This window comes from Meleagris gallopavo, chromosome 7 (genome assembly GCF_905368555.1).
Source record: "Meleagris gallopavo chromosome 7, MGAL_WU_HG_1.1, whole genome shotgun sequence".
NCBI lineage: Eukaryota > Metazoa > Chordata > Aves > Galliformes > Phasianidae > Meleagris > Meleagris gallopavo.
In genome coordinates, this window is record NC_139410.1 from 9,283,062 (window position 1) to 9,306,500 (window position 23,439).

The following is a 23,439-nucleotide window of genomic DNA, read 5'->3' on the forward strand; positions in this document are numbered from 1 at the left end:
TCAAGATCCATCAACTCAGTTTCTTTTACTCCTGGAAATTCATGATTCTGACTTGTTTTCAAACAGAAGTTGTAAAGATTTGATATCTTTCAAGCCACTAGAGTGTGCTCCTACAGAAGCTAAAGAAGAAAAGCACTCTATTTTTGACATTTTTTAAAACAGCAATTACTTTCTTTCTTTTTCTCTTTTTTTTTCTTTTTTTTTTTTTAATACCTTGTAAAACATAGATTTCTGTGGGGTTTTTGTTCTTGTTGTTTTGTTTTTATACCTGATAGTGTAAAGCTGACTAACTTCCGAGAATGCTGGGCTCCAGAAGCACCTTCCTCTGTGCCTTCTACTCCCATCTGAAGGGGAGAAAGAAATGAGAAACCACATACATTTTCATTTGTTTTATACATGTTCAAAGATCATTACGTAATTAGTAAGAAGTACACAGAAGAAGAATTGTACCAAGTACTGCCTATTACCACGGACAGACAAAGCTGCAGTATCCATTTCTAGGAAAGCACGTATTTATTATGCTAAGTGTTGTTAATAAACTCATCCTTGATATCTTCCAAACAATCAATCACAGAAAGGGAAACCCTATTTTCTTATTGGTTTCACTTCTGTGAAATAAAATCAACAGTATGGACTGGTAGTACATATGAAAGCATGAGCTAGTCAGTGACAGCAGGCAAAATTTTTGTCGCTTTTCACAGGAAGGCAATTTACTTCGCAATAAAAATGGCAAAAAGATAAAAAAAGTCTAAAGAAAGCCTTCAGACCTAGGAATGGAAAGTTTTTCTAAACAGAGAATTGCATCAAATATACAACTATGAATGTAATCTAAATGCTACTCTCATACTGCACAAATTTTCAGGTTTGGTTTTCTACAGAAATCCCTGACTAGGTAAAGTACTACTTCAAAACATGTTTTAATGTCTAAATAGCTATACCCACTGAACAGTACTTTCAATTGACAGAAGAATTTTCTCAAGGCAGAGATGTGCATCCAACTGAATAATCTAACATAAAAACATTAACAGAGCTATACTTAAAGTCAAATGGCTCTTACATAGGCAGTGCACCCATTCCCAGACAGAAGAGATTACACAGTCTGCTGAAAAAGCTTCATACGAACTACATTAGGAATGTATATATGTGATAAAATAGGAAGTCACCTGATCTATCAAGCAAGGTAAGCTGAATACAGAGTTGTATACCTGTGCATAATTGGAGTACATAAAGCAGTTTTTAGCAATTGAGGAATTGTCCAAAAGCAAAACTAGAAGCTACAGGACCAATAAAGTATTTCTGGAGCAGTAGTTGCTGGACCAAGACATGCAATCCATGAAGAAAGCACTAAAAACGTCCTTTCAATATTGCTTTTAGCATTATCATTATCTTCTCACAATTATCAGCAAACAAAAGCAAATCAGAGTAAGTGGTGTGATGCAAGTGATACTGAGGAATTTCTTCCACTGTAAAATTCTAATACTTAGCATATAAGAGCAGTCAAGTCAAATAAAGTGATAAAGGAACCGCACTGACATTGAGGTTTGATGTTTTCATGGGCTTCAGCAGTCTCATGGGGGAACAGACCATGGCAGGAAGTTGCATGGCTCCAGCCTGGTGCATTTCCCTTTCACATCACTAGAGTCGTGATTCATCATCATTTTCAGGGACAAGCATTTCTCACCAGAATTCTGTCCCTTCATCACTGAGCATGCAATATCATTGATCCAATGGCTTTATAAGAATACTTCAGCAGCAATAGCTGGTAGTAAAATAGTGAGGGCATCGCAAATGCAACAGGTTAAACTCAGTCTGACCAGACTGACCATCTGGAGGAGACCCTGATTTTTCACTAGCTCAAGTGAACATAGCACAACATTAACTGCTTATCCCAAAATAAGACTGACTGACATTCCTGGCTTAATATGCCGTTAATATGAATTAAACCAGAAACATAATTCCCACCATATCATGCAATGTGAAAATTTAGCAAGATCTGAGTTAGCAGGTAACTTACCACAGCTTAAAAAAAAAACAGAAGGAATGGGCATGCCTCAACTCTTATACCACTTGCAGAACCAATAGTGACAGCAAGTTAACCTCACAGGACTGACTACTGACTCAGAAAGACAGATCTTTGGTAAATTCCAAGTAAATAACCACATACTCAAAGACAGACGTTCACATGTCCTGTTGTATAACGAGTCTTGAAAAAATACTGGTGGCTTGTACGACAAGATCCAGAAATGATACAAGCTACACTACTTTCAGATGCACACTTTCTTCTATAAAGTATCAAGAGTTCATATGTCTCCAGGAAAAACAATTAAGTGGTGCTATCAGCTAGGTCAGTAATTCTAAGAGAAATAAAAAACATTCAGTATAATGAGACTGAGAATATAAAGTTCATGATAGTATATACAATATTATATCACTATAAGATTCACCTGTATATAATATGCAATGCTGAAAAAATGCAACATCAAATTAAAAGCAATCAACTTGATTAAATTGTGCTGTATAGTATCTTCAGTGCTGTAATTGTCTAGACAACATCCTGGCAGATATGATATTAAATATTTGGCAGCTAAAATCAATGAATCAAATGCACTGTGAAAATTTCTGTCAACTTAATATTAAGTGTATTACATGAATTACTTCAATCAAATGCACCTGGATACAAGTTTGGAATGCTCTTCTTTCAACAGGTATTCACATCACTAAAAAGACAACTTTAAAACATCTAGTATTTCAAAACAAGTCTCATAATGAAATTGTAAGAAGGCAACAATTAATCTTGAAAGTCAGAGAATCATCTAAATTTTGGTGGTATACAAGAACTCCGAAAATTCAATCATTCAAAAGCATTCAAAAAAAATTCAAAAGCAGAGTTTCGTACAGTCTTTCTCTATTTTAATACTCATAATTGTTATCTCAGTAATAATTTGATTTTTAATATTAGCAAATAAGAAGTAGAGACTTCTGATAAGAACTCAGTTTGAATTAGATAACCAGTGCAACTGTGTTAAATCAAACTGGCAGCACTAAAATTGAAAGCAAGCAAAATGAAATTGTTAGTACAAAGGATTTCAGTTTATTTCAGTGATTTATAACGTTATTTTATAATGAAAAAATTAATAAAGAAAAATACAAAACCAAAAAAAGTATTTCCTAATTTTGGTGATTACAGCCTAACAATATTTTTCCCCACCCCCCAGCAAAAAAAAACTCTTAATAGTGAAACAAGAGAACTTACACTGATACGTTTGTCTGGCAGTTAGTATCTTGCACAAATACAATGAATAAATAGGCTAAACTTACCATCACAGCAGGGTTTTTCACAGTGATACATGGAGTAGTAGCTCGGAGGGCTCCACTAACACCATGGTAGTATTTAAAACAGATCTTTATTTCAGCTGGAAAAGAAAAAAACAACAAACATCAAATCCTTTGTGACTGACACTAGCCAAAAGAAAATGAAAGGAACACATACATAGAGTCATAGCTCACTTCTGTTCACAGCCTGAGTCACATCTGCTGTAGAAGCACACAATAACTATAAATGAACTACGCCTTCTTTTAACCTGCAGAGAATCAGGATACAGATTCAGGATATATTTCCATGGACTGTAATACAACCCTATTTGCTGCAAGGTAACTGCTTTTCCTCTGTGTTGATTCTTAGGATACAGAGGAGAAAATAAATGATTAGATCATCTCCTGTGATCATTATTGTGCTCTTTGTTGCTCTTCCTTCATTTCTCAAAATGAATGTTGTCTTATGGATTCCACAACTACTCACAGTACTCAGCATGAGGCTCACCAAAGTTGAACAAGGGGAATTATTCTCATGGGCTTGACAGATGCTCCCTCTGTTTACATGTCCAAAAAATACCTTAGAGTTTTTAGTCCAGGTTACTTGACAAGTTGATGTTGAGATAGTCCTACAAATATTCTGACATTCTGGCAGTTGAATTTCAACTATATTTTGGAGAGCTATTAACATACTGTTCAGTTTGCTCTTGAAAGCTCTTTCTATGTAAGCTGAATCCATCATTCAATGATCTGTTTTCAGAAATACTTTAGCAGGAAATTAGAGCATTTAGTCAATTCCTCTTTGTGTATTCTACAGGTTATATTTCTGGCTATTTCAATATGCTCAGTTGTGGAAAAGGCTTACGAAGACAGTGCTACTAGCACAACTCCTGTCAGACTTTCGAAGAAGTCTCGTGATATACATCTGAAGGAAGCTGGAAGCACTTCATATTGGAACACAGAAAAGATGAGAGTTTCACCATGTCCACTGAATAAAGTTTTGCTAAACTGTTTTTGCAGCAAACAAAAAAGTATTATGTTTCACTGAAGCCTGACCTCTCCACTGTTGTTTGTCTGCATTCTTTCAACACAGTGGAACAGCTGCCCTTGATCCTGTAAGACCTTTCCTGTCTGGAACAATCTCCCCGCTTTCCTTCTCTGCTGGGACAACTCTTCTGTAGAAGGTTGATGAATGTTTACCCAGAGGTACAGAAATGACCACAGCCAGACAGAAATGGCCACAGGCAAGTACAAATTACAGCAACCTTGGCACTTCAACTTCTCTGACTTAGTTTAACAGTACGATAGTAGCCTTAAAATACGAAACTGTGTGTATTGAAAAAAAGTTTTGAGACATACAGCATGATTCCTTGAGGAATGAGGTTCTTTGTCACTGCAAGATAAAAGGTCCATTTATCCCTGCTCAAAAGGATTAAAATCCATTCTACAAGTCTTTTCAACCCAAAAGGATTTTTATTTTCTAATTTGCTGCAGTTATAGCTCAGCATTCATTTACACTCTTCCTTCTAGTACAGTGGATGCACCTCCAAGCTGGCCTTCAAAGGCAAGCGGCGTGTCTCCCAGCTCAGTGAGGACTGAGTTGGTGGAGGGCTGCTGATTCCTCCCTCCTCATAGCTGAGTTCACCCACACTGTCAAAACACCATCATCTAGTCTGCTCTTCTTACTATAAACATCACAGTAAAATTCAAAACACAAGCAGAACTTCTAAACACCTATAAAGGCCTATAAGGCCAAGAAATTGTAAGTCAAGATGTGTAGGCTCTTCCTATACTCAGAAATTCTACTGACCTGTGAAGAATGTTTACATCCAAATGGGCACACAAGGATTTCCAGCTCATATATAATTGGAGTTTCAGCACAAGTGCTGCTAACTTGCACAGGTGCTTTCCAACTCCAAAGCTCAGCTTTATTGAGACCCAAACTTTATCTGCAGAGGTTTTCTGGAGATGAAGTTTCCTCAGTCTGCTGCCAATGACTGTGCAACTACCTTCTCTCAGTTCATCACTTCGGAAAATAACCCAGCAGTGGAAAGGCTATCAGCTACTGCTTCTATCTGCAGATAGCCATAATATGGACAGATGTCTGTTATAGATTCTCATTACACTGGCATGTACATACCCCTAAAGGCTGAAATGTAGCCCTGCAAGCTCTGGATACTTAGATTTCTTTCTTTCAGAGTCACACTCTATATAATCATACAGTACTGTCCAATATGTATATGCGGCTGGTAGTAGAAGAAAACAATTCAATATACAGAACGAACAATTTCTTCCATACCAATGAAATTAAAAAAAAAAAAAAGCCTGTAGGCCTAATTGCTTGTAATGATTAGAAAAAGCAGAGCACTTAAACATACAACATCTGGAGACTTCTCTCACTCGCCAGGAGAAGCAGCATTGCTATGGTTTGGGCTTTATACAGCTCTACACATAGGAAATGCAGAAGTGCTGTCAGCACTGTGTCAACAGGATTAACATAGGAGAAGTTGTGTTTGAAATTCAGCATGAAATTGAAAAATCGGCCATCTGGAACATGCATACAGACATTGCTAAAGTGAATAAAAGTTTGCAAAATCTTTTCTTGCACATAGAAAGAACACAATTCCCTCACAGGACCAGAGACAGCTAAGCAGATTTTTCTTCATATCTAATAATTTTTAAAACTACTATTAATACATAACACAGAAAGAAATCTCAGAGGGATTGTGCCAATTCAGAACAGCTTAGGATCTTGCTCTTTGACATTTTCTCTATTGTGTTAGAAGAAAAACTGTGACTGGAATATTTGTTCTTCATGTCAAATGGATTCCTGTGCTCCAGATACATTAAAAATAGATGTCTGTGCCTGCTCCTAACAGAATATACATCAACCTATTGTGTACAAATAAGTCCCTATGAATATAAAGAGCTCCTCCAAAACAGTATATTTCTGCAAATGTGACTTCAATATCGAGAAAGCTGAGTTCAATGCATACTAATATTGAGGCTTCCTCTCAACTGTTCCATAGTATAAAGGGCACAATAGCATACATCATTTACAGAGTTTTTCTACTTTCCTTCATTCATTCTGCCAATTCGTTTGGAAATGTTTCCTTTAAGTTGAAAATTTGCTCTTTTATTTATTTTCTTTCCCACTTCTTTCCCCAACATGCTCATCAGCTTGCCGTGTTTGAGTTCTGTACTGAAAAAGGTAGCAGAAGTAAACTCAGCAAAGAGAAGATGCCTATACCTGACCATGTACTGTCAGCTGTGTGCTTGATTCAAGAAATCTGCAGCCTCACAGAACAAATAGTATTTTCATCCATGAAAAAAGTGACTGTACCTAGCAGTGTGTTCTTGCTGCCACACACGTCCCATTGTCTCTGACGTTTCTCCAGACATCACACAGACCGCAAGGAATTCCTACAGCCACCAGACATTTCCTCTTCATTTAAAAATAGGACAGAGTGAAATTGGGGTATCTGTGAGTGTTTGAAAGAATCGCAAGCAGTCATGTAAGTAGTGGTATGTGTTAATTAATCTGAACACTCCATAAGACTGTAATCCTCTTCTTTTAAAGTCAATAGTTGTTATCTTCTATAACCATAGTTTTATAGCTCAGATCCATTATATAAAAATTCTGGAATAAACAAAGGTTTCTGGGACTCAAACAGTGATATTTGCATTTCAAAAGAACTCCTGCATGAAATTATAATACTATGCTTCCCTCTACAGACCATGCACTCTTGTCTCTTCAATAATACAGAAATCGGTTTATACCAAGTAATAGTTTACCTTTAAAACATGAGTAATCCTCCAAAGCCCCTTGCTTTATCTGTATGTTTTTGGCCTTTATCTTTGCCTAACAAAAAAATGCTTTAGGATAAAAAGATACACGGAATACAGGAATTTGGAGTACATAAACGCAAGTGTAATTCTAGAAGAACACATTATTTCTAGGAGACCAATAATTCAGGAAAGTAAAAATACTCACTTAGAGAAGCGTTTGTTCAGGATCAAGAGGTGGACTTGACTATAGACACTACCACATCAGTTATCCATGAATGTGAAACATGCTGTAATTAAGCAAGCCAAGCAGTTAAAACCTCTTTGGTATAGAGGATGGTAGCCGAAATATAATTACAGGGAGGCCTGGCAGGTGGGTTATATCACACTCCCACAAACTCACCACAGCAAATGTCATGTGCTTACAATGGTGGAAGCAACTGCCAGATGGTTGGAAACATACCCTGTGCCCCATGCCATCACCCAAAATAATACCCTGGGTCTTTAGGTAGGATAACCCCTACCTAACTGAAACTTCTGTACCAGAGCTGAGGTCATCACACACTCCACTGAGATGGGATGGCAGACACACCTCTGAAGGCTAAGGCAAATCCTCACAGGGTTGCAGCAGTCTGATGCTCCCTGCCAACTGCACAGAAGCTGCCCAGCTCCCGGACAAGGCAGCTCAATACAAGAATCACATGCCTGAATCCATGCCTCTCTGTAGATTCGAGTACATACCCTCAAACACTCAATAAGAATTGGGAGAATTTCCCCAAAAAGCACGGAAACATTTTCCAAAACATTTAAGAAAATTCTGGCTCTGGAACAAATTGAGCCAATCATATTCAGCCTTTACAAATGCATAAAGGGAGAGCTAAGTCAGGGAAAAAGCACTGAGTTAAACCTTATTTTTTTTCCCAGCTGAACACATCCACCCAATGGACAACTGTAGGAATTTAAAAGTGTTAAAAGTGTAGAAATTTAGAAGTGTTTCACACATCCTGTCAGTTGAATTTATTTTCATTAGCGTGACTGCAGTGAACACAAACTTCTTGATCTAATACTACATATTCTTTCCTCTGCATCATTTTAAGCAAGAACCTTTTTGACTACTACTGACAGTAAACAGGAGAGCAAGCAGCAGAACATGTGCAGAAATAGGCTGCCTCCTGGTACCTGCTGTTTCCATCAGCACATACATCAGATTATTTTACAGAAGGAATGAAAAAAAGCCTCAAAACTGACCGAAACAGAACCACAGAGAGCTTTTTAGCTAAACTAGTATGAGTATCAGTATCAGATTTCTGTCCTCTGGTCTCTATCCACTTATGCTGCTTCAAAGGTAGCTACAAAGCAAGATCTGCTGAAGTAATAGCCTATGGACCTGGCCTGCCACCCGCACTCACTTTCCTGCAACTCTGAGACACTTACTTACAGCCATGAGCACTGAATATTACATTCCACTTTGGCCAAGTGTTTAATTATAATCTAACCTTTATAATAAAACACTTCGTGTATTATGTGCTTAAGCAAGCTAACAAGGCTTGTCATAAATTGCAAAAAAACACAAGAGATGATCCTATTTCAATTGTTACATTCAAAAATAACTGCTAGGAAACAACAGATATAAATTACAGAAGTATAATTAAAAGTATTTCTAACTTGGTGGAAAGGCTTATAAATAGGGCTGCAACAATAACCATGAGAAACAGCCCAGTCAGACTACTGAGAGGGAACTGGTTACACAGTGCCACCAGATCCAGGCCTCCACATCAGAAAAATATGACCTTTACAAGTTAAATTGAATGCTCAAAATATGTATACTGGGTAAAATAAATGATTTATTTTGATAGAATACTCATTAACACTGACCAACGTTTTGGTCAGAATATGGAACTGTGCTCCTATCTCTGCCAGATAGTAACAACTCTTCACTAAAACACCTTTAAAAACTGAAAGTACATCAAGTTCAATTACAAAGCTCACTTCATAGAATCATAGAATCACCAAGGTTGGAAAAGACCTAAAAGATCATCCAGTCCAACCGTTCACCTATTACCAATAACTCCCACTAAACCATGTCCCTCAACACAACATCCAGTCTTTCCTTGAACACCCCCAGGGTCGGTGACTCCACCACCTCCCTGGGCAGTCCATTCCAGTGCCTGACCACCGTTTCTGAGAAGTAATACTTCCTAATGTCCAGCTTGAATCTCCCCTGCCGTAGCTTGAAACCATTCCCTCTGGTCCTATCACTAATGACACGAGAGAAGAGGCCGACCCCCAGCTCACTACAGCCTCCCTTCAGGAAGTTATAGAGAGCAATGAGGTCTCCCCTGAGCCTCCTCTTCTCCAGGCTGAACATTCCCAGCTCCTTCAGCCTCTCCTCATATGGCCTGTGTTCCAGACCCCTCACCAGCTTTGTTGCCCTCCTTTGAACACGTTCTAGGGCCTCAATGTCTTTCTTGCAATGAGGGGCCCAAAACTGGACACAGTACTCAAGGTGCGGCCTCACTACTGCTGAGTACAGGGGAACAATCACCTCTCTGCTCCTGCTGGCAACATTGTTTCTGATGCAAGCCAGGATGCCATTGGCCTTCTTGGCCACCTGGGCACACTGTCAGCTCATGTTCAGCCGAGCATCAATCAATACCCCCAGGTCCATTTCCTCTACGCAGTCCTCCAGCCACACCGCCCCAAGCCTGTAGCATCACCTGGGGTTGTTGTAGCCGAAGTGCAGGACCCGGCATTTGGTCTTGTTGAACCTCATCCCGTTGGCTTCAGCCCAGCTGTCCAGCCTGTCCAGATCCCTCTGTATGGCCTTGCTACCCCCAGGCAGATCCACACTTCCAGCCATTTGGTTTGTTTCAGTCTCCCTTAGTATTTTTAAATAAAAAAAGAGGGCTGGGAGTTCACTCTGCTAACTGCAAATTACATCAAGTTTCAGTCTCCATTCCCCATTTTTATAAAACTTACAGTTTCATTGAAATAAGGACTGAATACAGGACTGAATACATATACTCTATATAAAGCTTCAGTTGTATCCTGATATCAGTGTAATGCAAACACACATATTACCAGCACACTTTCTGAGTATATCTCAGAGTCATGCCACAAAACTGAGATTTTAAGGACAAAATAGAAACAGTCTGTGCAGTTACCACATCTGAGCATTGCAGTGTGGCACCAGAAGGGATTTAACCACAAACATCCCAAGAGTGATCTGGAAATGATTGATGTGATGAGACCGGCAGCATGTGGATAAAACCCAACAGCTGCCACTATGAGTTATTGTTCAAGATGTGAAGAAAATATAAGCATATCGATATGCTTATTTCTACTCACAGTAATGACTATGACATCAAATGCTATAAATAACAACAAACACATTACGCTGCAAGTAAAGTAGGTGAAGGTGTTTCTTGTGGATACTCTAAATTAATACACGAGACCTCAGCTTTAACTGACAAATGTAAGTCAGTATTACTCCACAGTTCAATCCAGTAAACCCAGACTTACAGGAGGCTCTTAGCCCATACCCATACTATAAACTGAGCAGGATTATGGTATGAATTAAAATACCAGCAGAAAACCAACCATAGCACACAACAGTCATCAAGCACCTCTGACACTTCTGTCCCAGGTGCCGGGGCTGTGTGGGCACAAGTCATACTGTGCCCCTTGCTCCCAGAAACTGAAAATAAGTCCTGGCCTATTTTACCTACTAGGACATCTGCAGCTTTTAACTCCTAGGAACTCTGCACTTGTGGAGATTCATAAGCACTGGAGTTACTTGTTGCCTGGCAGTGACTTTACTATACTGAATCCCCCTCCTGCAGCACTTCCAATACAACCAGTCCTTATTGCTCAGATTTTGAAGCTGCAGTTTCTAAATGAGCAACAGCTTGCAGCAGCTTGTATCAGCTATTCTGCAGAAAACTCAAGCCTCCTTTCAAATGTTTTTTCTATCACCAAGGTTTTCCCCACAAGTCATTTCACTCTTTCTGCTAGCTCTGTTCTCTATAAGGAATGCCATCACTTCCATTCCAGAATAACTCCATCACGTTATCAGCACTCGTGGAGCAACTGCAGCCTCCTCTGCACTAGACAATAACAGACATGATAAATATCAGATGACCATACCAAACACGGAAGGATGAAGCCAAGCTGTGTTGCACATTCCCACTATTGCTACCAATTCATAGTAACACACCTTGAACTTGCCCTTTCATTTTTCAGGAGAAGGAAGAAAACTGTTTGCAGAGCTGTGGTCATGTCTAGCAATCCTTCTGTAGTTGATACAGCAAACAACTTGAGGCAGCAATCTAGTGAGTCATTGTTTTCCCTCCCCACATTTAAGCAAACCTCAAAGCAAAAAGTTTTTAAGTCACATCTATTATATAAAGGAAACAGCATCTCAGGCACACTGATACTCGGATTCACCTTGTCAAGCCTCTAAAGCAAAAGAGATCCTTTTCATGCTCACAGTGCACTTTTGCTCTATTCCCAGGTAAGAGAAAGAGAGGCCTGCTCTGCAGTCCAGAGCCAGTCACTTTCTCTAGAGGTGACAGCTTAAGGACACCAGCTGCTTTTGATTGGTGAGCTGGACTTGGACCTTATTTTCCTTCCTTTTTGCATACTCTTTTCCTTCCCCACTCCTCAATCATTCCCCTCAGAGGCTGCTTGCATTTCAGGAATATATTAACTTCATCTAATTATTTCAAATGTTGATTCCTTTGATTCTCTCCTCTGCATAGAGTCTGTGGATTTTTTTGTGTCACTTTTTGTCTAAAGTTTGTAAGAGCTTTCTTTGATCATCCTTGCTTGGCTAATTTAGGGTGCTTCAGGGGGAATTAATGCCTGTTTTTAGTATGAAAATGATGAGATCCTCCCCGCCCTCCTTTCTGTGGGCTGTCTGATTTGAATAGAAGAGATAGCAAGCAATGCGTTTACAAGTTATTTGCTTGGGAAGTAGGAGATACCAAATCCATGGGGAGAGGAATAAACCAAATGACTGAAAAACTGAGTTAGAGGACTGCAGATACATAACAACATAAAATTCAGGACAAAAGCTTGAACAAGGCTTAACTTTAAACATAAGCAAAAATTCCAGACTTCAGTGAAACTATTAAGAAGTTTAAAATGATCCCCATAGAAAAAGAGCTTCCTAAATCAAGATGAAAGATGCTTTTCCTACAAGGTACAAATCTGAGCATTTCAGAGAGTCTAAGGTACAATCCAGCTGACTCACACAGATTAACATTAATGCAATTAAAATGGAAATACTCCTACTACATACAGTTTAATTGGATATGCCTTGTTAGTGAGGCTGCCATCCTTTGCACTTCGCCCTGCAGAGATCTTACATTATGGGTAAGATAGGCAATGTCCTTGAGTTCCTACACTGCTGAGGAAAAATGCAACCAAATTCTCTGAGATCATATCCATACTGATTGATCTCAGAACCTAGTAACTTCAGTTCAGTCACTTTTCTTGCTAAAAATACAGACCATTTCAGGCCAGGATGGACATCTATTTGAATACAAGTCAGCAAGTGACCTCATTGCAAGTACAGCAAACCAGATAACAGGCTGGGTTAGGATGTGCGTGGCCAGCAGACAGATGGAAGTTATTATCCTCATCAGCTTGGTGCTGGTAAGGACATGCCCAAAATACTATGCTTAGTTTTGAGACCCTCAAGCTCAAGAGCATGGAGAAAACAGAGAGGGGACACCAAAGGGCTGAAAAGATGGCTTAAGTTGAGAACAAATGACCAATGAGAAGGCTCTGAAGGATCTGGCTTTCTTAACTCTGGTGAAGAAGAAGTTAAGGCAAGATCTAAGTGCACTCTGAGATGTAGTTACGCAGATTGTGAACTCAAACTCCTTCCAGTTCTATTAGATCTTAAAAGGTGCAATGGCCCTAAATATAAGCTTCAGAGATTCAAACTGGAGGTCAGCAAATGTCTTTTTTAACTGGGGAAAAAAAAAATAGAAGCATCCTAAAGTATGTATGAAATACATGTCCTTGAAGGTTTTCAAGGCTGTGCTTCAAAAACCACAGCTGACCACAGGTGATGTGTTGATGGCTGCCCCCACTTTGGGCAGAAGATTTGAACACAGACCTTCAGAGGTCCTTTCCAACCAGCATTTCAATGCTGTGATTGGTCTCCCACTCAGTTTAGTTTAATCTGTCCGCATAATTGTCCCTCCTTTTCCCACAGACATTGTTGCTGAATCTGGGATTGTACTTCCAGCTGTTCCCTGCATTCCTAGTGAAGCACTGTTGAACTGCTAATGTTCTGCTCTATGTCATTACTGAGAGGAGTAAATATGACAAACACAAATTCCTGTTTCTGATATATTTTGCCTCTTGGAAACAATATTCCTGAAAAGTTATTTCTAAAATTTGGATAATAATGGCAGATTAATGGATAAGAGGTACCTTAACTCCAATAATCAGGAGCATTGTTAGTGCGAATATTAGCTACTCCATTGGCCTCCCTCTGTTGCTATGACAGTGCTATACAGAGCACAAGTTATATCAGCACTATGGTGGGTTAGAGACTAAGAGAGGAGCTATATTCATGTCCACAGCTGGCACAGGCTGGGGATCATCACTGCTTAAAGAGCACAGTATTATCCCAAATAGCACTGTTATTCCAGCACTCATCTGGAGCTGCACAACAGTGGCAACTCCACTGTGGCTGTACCTGAACTATGCAACAACCTACTGTAACTGCCTGGGCTATGATTTAGTGATCTGAGGAGGAAAAAAACATAATAGAAAAAGAATGGCTACATATAATTGCAGCAGAGATGCTTCTCCCACAAGAAACTAAAAGAAGATGATGCTGAGCAAAGTGTTGCACATCTGTGGAGCCCTCTGGTTTGAAAAATGGAATTAGAAATTTAGTTCAGCACATCAGTGCAATTTTTGACTTCTCACTAGAAGCACAAGTAACACTGGTATAACATTTATGTGTCACACTACGTGCTGTAGCAACATATGCTCACAAACATTCCTTTCTAAAGTTCTCAGCTGCTGCATAATCGCTTGCCTTTTCTTCAAAGTATGGCAGCTAATATCTCAATTAGTAAAGTTAGCCATGATCAAGGAACACAAAATCTGCACTCCTGCACTCTTTGTATCAGTTGTTTGCAAAGTGTGCTGCAGCTAACTCAATACTGCTAGTTCTAGGTTACTCACAAGAACTAAAAACATTGTTCATGAGACTCACCTATTAAAGAGCAACACACAACCAGCTTTAAGATACAAACAAACATGCCTGAAGCCAAACTGCTGGCATTGACAAAAATATTGATACTGCGTATGTACAAGGGCTGCTCCAAAGGTAAAGCCTCCTATTTTATTATGTTGGCCCATGACATCAGAGGCAGATGGTGGTGGTATGACAGTAGAGGTTGAACCTGCCCACCAATATTCTGTTACATTTTGTTGCTGTGCTACAGACGGCAGCACAGGGGCAGTCTGAATAGCATCTGAATGGAAGTGCAAACGGAGCAATGGCGTGTCAGTGAATGCCTCCATGTAAAAAAAAAAAAATGGCACCCATTGACATTCATCAACACTTGCTCAACTTTTATGGAGACCAGTGAGCACAGTGAGGCACTGGGTGGTGAGCTTCACAGAGAGTCACCTCCACTGGCACAGATTTTTATGACCATGGCATGCAGGCACTTGTTCATTGCAGGTGAAAACGCATAGCTCATGGCAGAGACTAAGCTGAAAAGGAGTGTTTTGTAGCTGAGAATTTGGTCTATCAAACAGTGTTACTGTGTTCTTCGTATCTTGCAGTTTTCATGGAAATAAATAGGAGACATTACTTTTAGAGCACCTTACATACAGGAAGAAAAAGGCAGGGAACTCTTCTAACATAAATTTTAATTTACTTTCAGACTACTGTCTTTGGCACCAGGAAAGTTAATCATTTTCTTTGACCCTCATTATCTTCTTGATCTTCATCTTTAGTTCAACCACTTTCTTCTGTAGCAAAATCCTATTTTGATTTTATCCTATTATATTTAATTAAAGCTCTTTCTTTCTTGTTAAAATATATTTGTTGTGTGATGCATAGATTTAACTCAGCAAGATTCACTGATGGCTTCTAGAAATAAAAACTTTTAATAATTATTTATAGTACAGGGGGCGAGGCCCAACATCTTCAGAAACACATGTATTGCTATGTATCAGTCAATGAGAAGAGAAAATTCTGCCAAGATTTACAGTTAGAAGCACTACAGTGTAAATTATGAGAGTGGGTGTATATATATATATATATATATATATATATATATTCTAATTTATGAAGTAAGACATTACTGTGAGGCTAAACAGGTGATAAACAACTCACAGCTCTTTTGGGACTGATTGCCACTTTGATGCTACACCTATCAGGGTTTTCAACAAGCTCATATACAACATTCTAGAACTAAAGAATCCGATTTCTTAAGGGGATCACATACTTAAGATTGTAAAATAACTTTTCATTAAAAAGCCAAGAAAAATAAAAAAATAAAAAAAAATAAAAAAACATATAACAGAACAGCTTAGCTTACTGCGAGTCCTGGTAATCTAATGAAGTGGCTTAGCACTCTGATTTGAACCTTGACTACCAAGAATTATTGCAGAACTCTACTGGAGGTTTGTTTATTTCAGTCACACTAAGACTCAATATTTCAAAACCGCCCAGTGAATTTCCCAGCATAATGAAACTTCAGCTGAGACATCCTAATGCAACAGGACAGAAGGCTGGCAATTCCCAGCAATAAATCTAACATTAATACTAACAAATATGAGCAAAGACTGTCACCATATTATCCTTTTCTTCATGTCCATTTACAATTAATGTCTTGTCCAGATGAAATTTTAAAATTCCTGGGAGGGGACTTTCACTGTTTATATACTACATAACATTGCACAAGGCACCTGTTTGTTCTCTTGAAGTACACTGTCCAAGAAAATCCCCAAAATACAAATGCACTTCAGAAGTCAACTATTTTTTTTAGTCAATATTTTCATGAGTTTTCTGTGATGTGTAGCAAACACACTGAAAAATATGCTACTACTTAGAGAAATACGATCAATCCCTTAGGTTTGTTGGAGTTTGAAAATGGCTATCAAGTACAATCCTGCAGGTTTGCCTTGACATAATTGGCATGTTTGCCCACTGGATAAGTAGGTACTCACATTCCATAAAATAGGGACCAGGTTCAATTCGCCATACAATTTGTCCTTTTTGAGTGCCAGTCACTCCCCGATTCTTGGAATCCCAGAAATTGGCTGGAGAGTTCTCATCTGTAAGAGGAAAAAATATATACATTGTCACGTAGCATTTATAAAAGCAGGGTGTTTTTTTATTTTCTTGTTTAGTTTGAGAGGTCCAGAAACACAGACACATGAGGGGAGGGGAGAGGGGTTAAGCTAAAAAAGGTTAAGCTAACAAACAAAACATGACTTCTCTTACAGTAGATAGATCACTTTATGCAGACTTAGCAGTACAAAGAGTCAAAGTCAATATACAATTTCCTTTAAGAGGCGAAGTGCCAAGATAAAGCATTAAATTCCAAAACTTCTCCGCCTCAATAGACAGGCTGATGGGAATGTATAGTTGATTGCTACTTCATCATGGAGTTGCAACACCATTTTATATGATGGTCTCATTCTGTGCTGTGAAAATCTAGCACTTGCTCCTTAGCAGTGATGCACAGAACAGAAACTTGAGGTATCAGAACTTGCTTAACTTTTTGAAGTATTCCTACATTTTGAGATCTGGAGAAAATATTTTTATACATATACCAAAAAATATGGCATATTCAATTTCCCAGCCAGCATTATTATGTACTAGTGAACATAAGTCCTAAAGGCAGAATGCATCCTTAATAAGCCAAAAATACAAATGAGTGAAACTAATGAAAGAAATAAATTCCAAAGAGGAAAACTGAGATGCAAACAGTAAGTCTCTGAAGATCAGTTCAGCAGTATCAGTATTTTCTCCTCCTTAAGAAACATTTTTGTCATAACTGAAATAAAAACAGGTCACCGGGTTTGTTTTTACTTACCAGCCTGTGTTCAGAAACTCAGAATGCTGTTTGAATGAAACACAGAGGGAGAAGCTTTTCGAAGGGCACAAAGATTAGGATGACCCAGAGAAAGCTGACATAAATACAACTTCTTTCATACAGGAAGTTCTTTGGAAGTAGGCATCATAACATGTTAAAAGTGCATTTATGAAGTCGCTTCTTAATCATACAAATATACGTCCTGCCTCAAGTACAAGATCCTCCTTTCTTCAGTGGCACTTAATAACCCTGACTCTTAAAAAGTAAATAAATAAATTTGTTTTATTACACAAATTTGAATGCATTCTGCAATCTTAAAAGATTTCACCAAAAACTTAAGGCTATTGCAGCTCTGTTCAGGAAGCTCTTATCCAATCAAGCCCAGTTTCTTTGAAAAGAAGTCCCACATAAATAAAACTAAAAAACTGTCACCTGTGCTTTAGAAAGTCATACAATGTTTATGAAAGAATAATCAAGAACACAGCTTTGTTACTCTTAACTTAAAAATACACTCTGGGGCAGAACCCCTCCCTAACCCCCACCTGATCCACCTCTGATGCAGCTCCATGCCATTCCCTCACGCGCGTCACTGCCACCAGAGAGCAGAGCTCAGTGCTGCTGTAAGGAGCTGCAGCTGCCACGAGCCTGCCCTCAGCCTGTTCTGCTCTGGGCTGAACAAACCAGGGATCTCAACTGCTCCTCACACATCCTGTCCTCAGACCCTTCTCTTTTGTAGCCCTCCTTTGGATGCTCTCTAATAGCTACAAGTCCTTCTTATTTTGCAGCACCCAAACTGTGCTGGGCGGTGAGGAGGTGAGGCCACCCAGCACAGAGCGCAGCTAGACAATCTCTATCGTCAGACAAATCTAATACCATGAGGTTTAACTTCCCATAAGGACTTCATGCACAGAAACTTCACGTATCATAAAGGCAAGCACACAGACAATAAAAACTTATAGCACGCATGCTTATCTTCATTACTGCAAAAAAAAAAAAAAAAAAAAATCAGAGCAAAGAAAGCTGCATCTTATCCACATATTTATTTTTCTCAAAGATAAAGAAATTGTAGAAATACAGCCTGTAAAGCATCTCAGGAGCCTCAAAGATCTCTGTATGTAAGCAAGCAATATGATGTTGAGCTGATTAGGTTTTGTTTGCTTGTTTCTGGGTTGGTTTTCTTGTTTGTTTCTTCTTTTGAATGTGCCTTTCTAACCCAACGTCCCACTGTTTTCTTCCATGGACATATCTCATGCTTCCCAAGAGTGCTAATTTAATGTCTAGCATATTTCCATTAGTGCCTCTTTTGGTTCACTACACAAACTACACCTCACTACAGATTCTTAGAAAATTCCAAGGATACTTCCAATACAAGTAGTATTAAATTATTCAGTGTTCTCAGTACATCTAGGTAAATAAAGAAGTATTTGAATATTTTTTTTAACAAATCCAGAAAGTTTGAAGGCATGTAATAAGCACTTAATAGCAAGACTTCCAACACTTCAGCATTTGTTCCTGGTCTTTTAAATCGGTAACTAAAGTCAACAGAAATCTTTACAGGGACATCAGTGAAGTTCAGAAAAGGTCCTGCATGAAGAACATGCAAGGCCATCAAATTCTGAGCTGATTGTTATAAGAAGGCAGCACATTTACTAACAACTTAATTAATACAATTCAACACTTGAAGTGTCTGAATTTTCAGTTCTTCAATCCAGAAATAGTCTCCTTTGCAGTAACGAAGACTAAATCATTGATGCTCTGCCTACAGGCACACTGCCATTGCAACAGAAGGTGGTGGAGATGGATGGATGAAAAATGCTGACAGGTCTCTGCCTGACAGAAATCTACTCAAATTTATTTTGGACAACTTTGATTTTCTCCTGAAATAGCTGATTCTTTCTACTCGCATGAAGTTATTCACATAGAGAGAAAAATTGTTATTTTGTTACATATACGGAAAAATAACTTCAAGCCTCAGTACATGGATTTTAAAGAAAGGAACCAAACAGCAAAAGAAATCAAATAGCATGATAACACTGAAGCAGACAATAGTGCAGAAATTTGCCTATCAACACTGCAATAGAAAGGTTCAGCTGTGATAAGCCTCAGCAATACTCAGATGTGTGTGTGGAGGGGAGTTGGAGGGAAGACAGAAGTGTTTGAGAGCACAAAAAGCAGAATGCCAAAATTACCACTACTTCATCACTCTTCTTCTCGAAAACCTACGTATACTCCCCAGGGATCCTCAACTCCAAGACATTCTGGTCCCCTTTTAGCTGGTAACTGTTGCTTTTTGTGAAACTGGCTGCTGTTCTAGAATCTGGGCCAGAGAGTAGATATAAATATCTGTTCCCAGAACATGAAATACGCAAAAAAAATATCGTCCTTCTGCACTGGTATCTTTTCAAGTTGATCTACGCTTCTGAAAGAAACAGAACAATAGAAGACCCACAGCATCATTTTATCTTCTGTAAACACAAAATATTACAGAAAGTATCTGATTTCCCACCATCTTGCAAGCCTTGTAAAAATTAGTAAATGGGAAAATTTATGACGCTCTGCAATGAAAAGTGAGTCATAATAATAAATATCTCTTGTGGACTCTACACTGCCTCGTGCTCTTTGAAATCACTGTGCAGTAAAAATTTTCAGAGTAATAATGTTTTCTCTTTCAGGATTCACCATCTTTACAAAACCACTTAAGATATATAAGGTACCAACAGTACGTGTAACATTCCCAATTCAGTAAGGCTATATTAAGTGCAAAGCTATATACAAGTACTGAACATCTCAATGAAAGAAGAAGGGATCACTTTAACATAACGTGTTTGCACAACAAAATGCCACTCAATGCAACAGTAAGAGCCACAAGAAGATCCTGTACATTCATGACAGGACATGTGGCCCCTCCCATGTATAGCAGACAGCTAGGCCCATCTCTTAATGCTTTCTAACACAGCCCCAGATGTCAGCAGACACCTTCATTGCAAGGATGCATCTCTTGCTCCTGTTTGACTTGCTCAGAAGGACCTCCAAGTCTTTTTCTGAAAGCTGCTTTGTAGGCAGTCAGCTTCACACTGGTGTCGAAAGACTTGGTCATGACCCTCTTGCTTACTCATTTCTCCATCCTGTTGAGGTCCACCTGAATGGCAGCACAACTAGCTGGTTTATCAGTTTATCAGGAACTGGCAGTTCTTGCCAGTTTTGTCCCATCTGCAAGCTTGCTGAGGATTTGCTCTGTCCTATCTTCCAGGATGTCTAAAAACAGCTCAGCCAAATGTCAGCTCACCTCATTACCCACCCATTTAGCCTGCATTCCATCAGTCTATCTATGCAAATGTTATGCAAGACAGCACAGAAAGCCCTGCTAAAGTATCTGACATAAGTAGCCAGGAGACTTACATGTGGAGTTTACATTTCTGATATTTTTGGATATTTTTGTGTAAGGAAGAAGGTTTTTCACATTTCTGTCTAAAAAAAGATTTGTATCTGAAATACATCACCACAGAGTGACACTTTGTATAGTTCAAACTAACAAATAAATAAAACAGATAGCAGTCTTCGAAAACAAAACAACTTAAAAAGCAAAAATTGCTACTCATGGTTACTGTAGCTAGTCTGACAGCCCAGTGCACAGACTGCTCAGGTGCAAACTTCTGGTTCCAGCTTATATAGCCACTAGTGGAGCAGATAAAAGGCTTGTCTCCATAAAAACAGAGGATTTTTATTCTTCACAAAAAAATAAAAAATAAAAAAATAAAAATAAAAAAAAAAATCATGGAATTAACAAACTTCTACTGTGGAAGTATCTTGCATTTATCACATAGGAAAAAAAAAAAAAAAATTGTTCCCTACAGTGATCTTTTGGTCTCTGCAACATACTTTAACAACCTCATGCATCTGTACAGATGAGGGGATAATCCACTGGAGAGGAGCTCTGCAGAGAAGGACCTGGGGGTCCTGATAGACAACTGGTTGGCCATAAGCTAGCAGTGTGCCAACAAGACTAATGGTGACCTGGGGTGCATTAAAAAAGTATGGTCAGCATGTCAAGGGGAGTAATTCTCCCCCTCTATTCTGCCCTGCTGAGGCCATATTTAGACTAACGGATCCAGTTCTGGGCTCCCAGTTCAAAAAAGACCGGTATCTCCTAGAAGGAGTCCAGCAGAGGGTAACAAAGGTAATTAAAGGCCTGCAGCATCTCCTGTATGAGTAACCTAGGTCTGTTCAGTCTGGGGAAAAGAAGACTGAGAAAAGATCTGGTAAATGTTTATAAGTATCTAAACAGAGATGGAAGGCAAATGGATGAGACCAGGCTCTTGTTGGCAGTGTAGAGATAGGACAAGGACTAATGGCCTAAAACTTGAATATAGGAAGTTCCATACTAACATGTAGAATAATTTCTTCACGGTAAGGCTGATGGATAACTGAAACAGGCTGCCCAGAGAGGTTGCAGAGTGTCCTCCTATAGAGTTACTCAAGATCCAGCTGGACACCTACCCCTGTAATCTATTGTATGGCACCTGCTTTAGCAGCGAGTTGGACTCGATCTCAAGGCCCCTTCCAACCCCTGTGATTCTGTAATTCTGTGATACTTACAGATGCTTTAATGCAGAGCTCAAAGAGAAGGAAATTCTAAAGAAATTCTGAATATCATGAGAGGATTTAATTACATACAATTTTAGATTTTTTATATTTCAATATTGTATATAAGTCTTCTAATTCATTGCTCTTGAAATCCATGCAGCTCAGCTCAGAAGAGATCAACCATTTTGGTAACACTATTGTATCCCCACATAATTCTGTGGAAATCTTATTTGGCATTTACCTCCTAAGCTTTGTTTTTTTATGCCTTTATGGAAGATATTTTATGTAAAACCTTTCAAGTGCTTGTATTATATATTCTTAATTTTAAAAATTAAGTTCTGATTGTCAAAATTTGACCCCTTAGCATTTCAGGTTAATTTTAATACATTCTTGGACACTGAAAATGATGAGTTAGCAAGGGTGTGTGTGTACATTCAGCCTACTGATACTTATAAGAGCATCATTCTAAACGTTATTCCTCTTGCCAGATATTCTCTTACCATGTCCATTATAGAAGCTAGAAAGCTTGTGGATAGAAAAACTAAGTATAGTTTTGTCTTAAGCTGAGATTCACTGATACCAGTTTCTCTCTTAAACATGCTGTTTTAAATTATCAGCCATTAGCTATTTTACTATATCATTTTTCTCAGTCTTTAAAAGTAACAGGATTGTAGTTAACCTGCACTGGAGAATAATTCTGAACTGAATTTCAAGCCAAGCATCAGGACATTTCTATGATGGCACTTTCTGTGTAAAACAGAAGCCTGATTTAGATGCATGTTACTGCATGACTTCCAAAATCTCAACTCTGGTGCCAGTAAGTGCACTCCACTTTTTGTTGTGAGCAAGTGGTTCCACATGTGAGCAAGCAGTAAAACAGACAGTCAAAAAAATGTAAAGCTAACAATGCTATAACAGAGAGTACTGTCTATCTTAAGCAACTGACTGAGTACAAGGTTGTAACATTAGATTTTGTGCAATATTTTCACTTTGGCACTCTCTAATTATTTTAATTTTAATGGACACATTTAAAGAAGAAGAAAAGTTTGTATCACCTGAGCTCTCACTCCTTTTCTGAAAAGTCAGTAAGCAAATTAGCACTTGCAAGCAGAGTGTTTGCTGCAAACCATTATTAGAATAAATCATATTTTAGCAACCCGTTTAAAATACAGTTACTGTTCCATGACCGAATGTTAACTCAATGTATACAGCTTTTAGTCTGCAATATTCATTTAAGTCTCAGTGTCAGACAGTGAACAACTCACAGGCTTTCTACAGGAACCAGAGGATTTTTCAGAGAAGACAGCGCTAGTATATGCAACACAATGATGAAATTAGATCAATACTTTGAAGCACCTTCTAGCCTTACCTGGCAGTCCCAAAAGGGTATCTGAGGATCCTAAACTGCATTCCTCCATATGAATCCAATTAACAAATGGGAGAATTAAAAAAAAATCAGTGGATCCTAAAAGCTGCACTCGTTCCCAATCACCAAACAATATTTTCTACAGAATATGCCTTTTGGAGCCAGGTTGTGCAGCTCAGTTCTGGACACTTCAGCTCTGCATTAACACTGCTGCACAGTCACTGCTTCTCAGGCTGCTCCTCTGCTCTCTCTTCCTCCTCCGTCATTTTAAGGAGAGGATTTCAGAAGAATAGCTGCAAACTCCCA

General features: G+C 38.7%; 1 protein-coding gene across 5 annotated transcripts in view; it reads right to left on the reverse strand.

Moving 5' to 3' along the window:
• Positions 1–23,439, reverse strand: part of HECW2 (HECT, C2 and WW domain containing E3 ubiquitin protein ligase 2) — a 149,950-nt gene that overhangs the window by 58,203 nt on the left and 68,308 nt on the right. For 4 of the 5 annotated variants that reach the window (XM_085227670.1, XM_085227671.1, XM_085227673.1 and 1 more), the window contains 3 exons: positions 16,312–16,419; positions 3,319–3,413; positions 269–344 (listed from right to left, as the gene is read on the reverse strand). In XM_085227670.1, the coding sequence (XP_085083796.1) occupies positions 269–344; positions 3,319–3,413; positions 16,312–16,419 (279 nt within the window). Of the gene's footprint in view, positions 1–268; positions 345–3,318; positions 3,414–6,655; positions 6,795–16,311; positions 16,420–23,439 lie in introns of those variants that run through there. The other variant, XM_085227674.1, reaches the window with a different exon arrangement.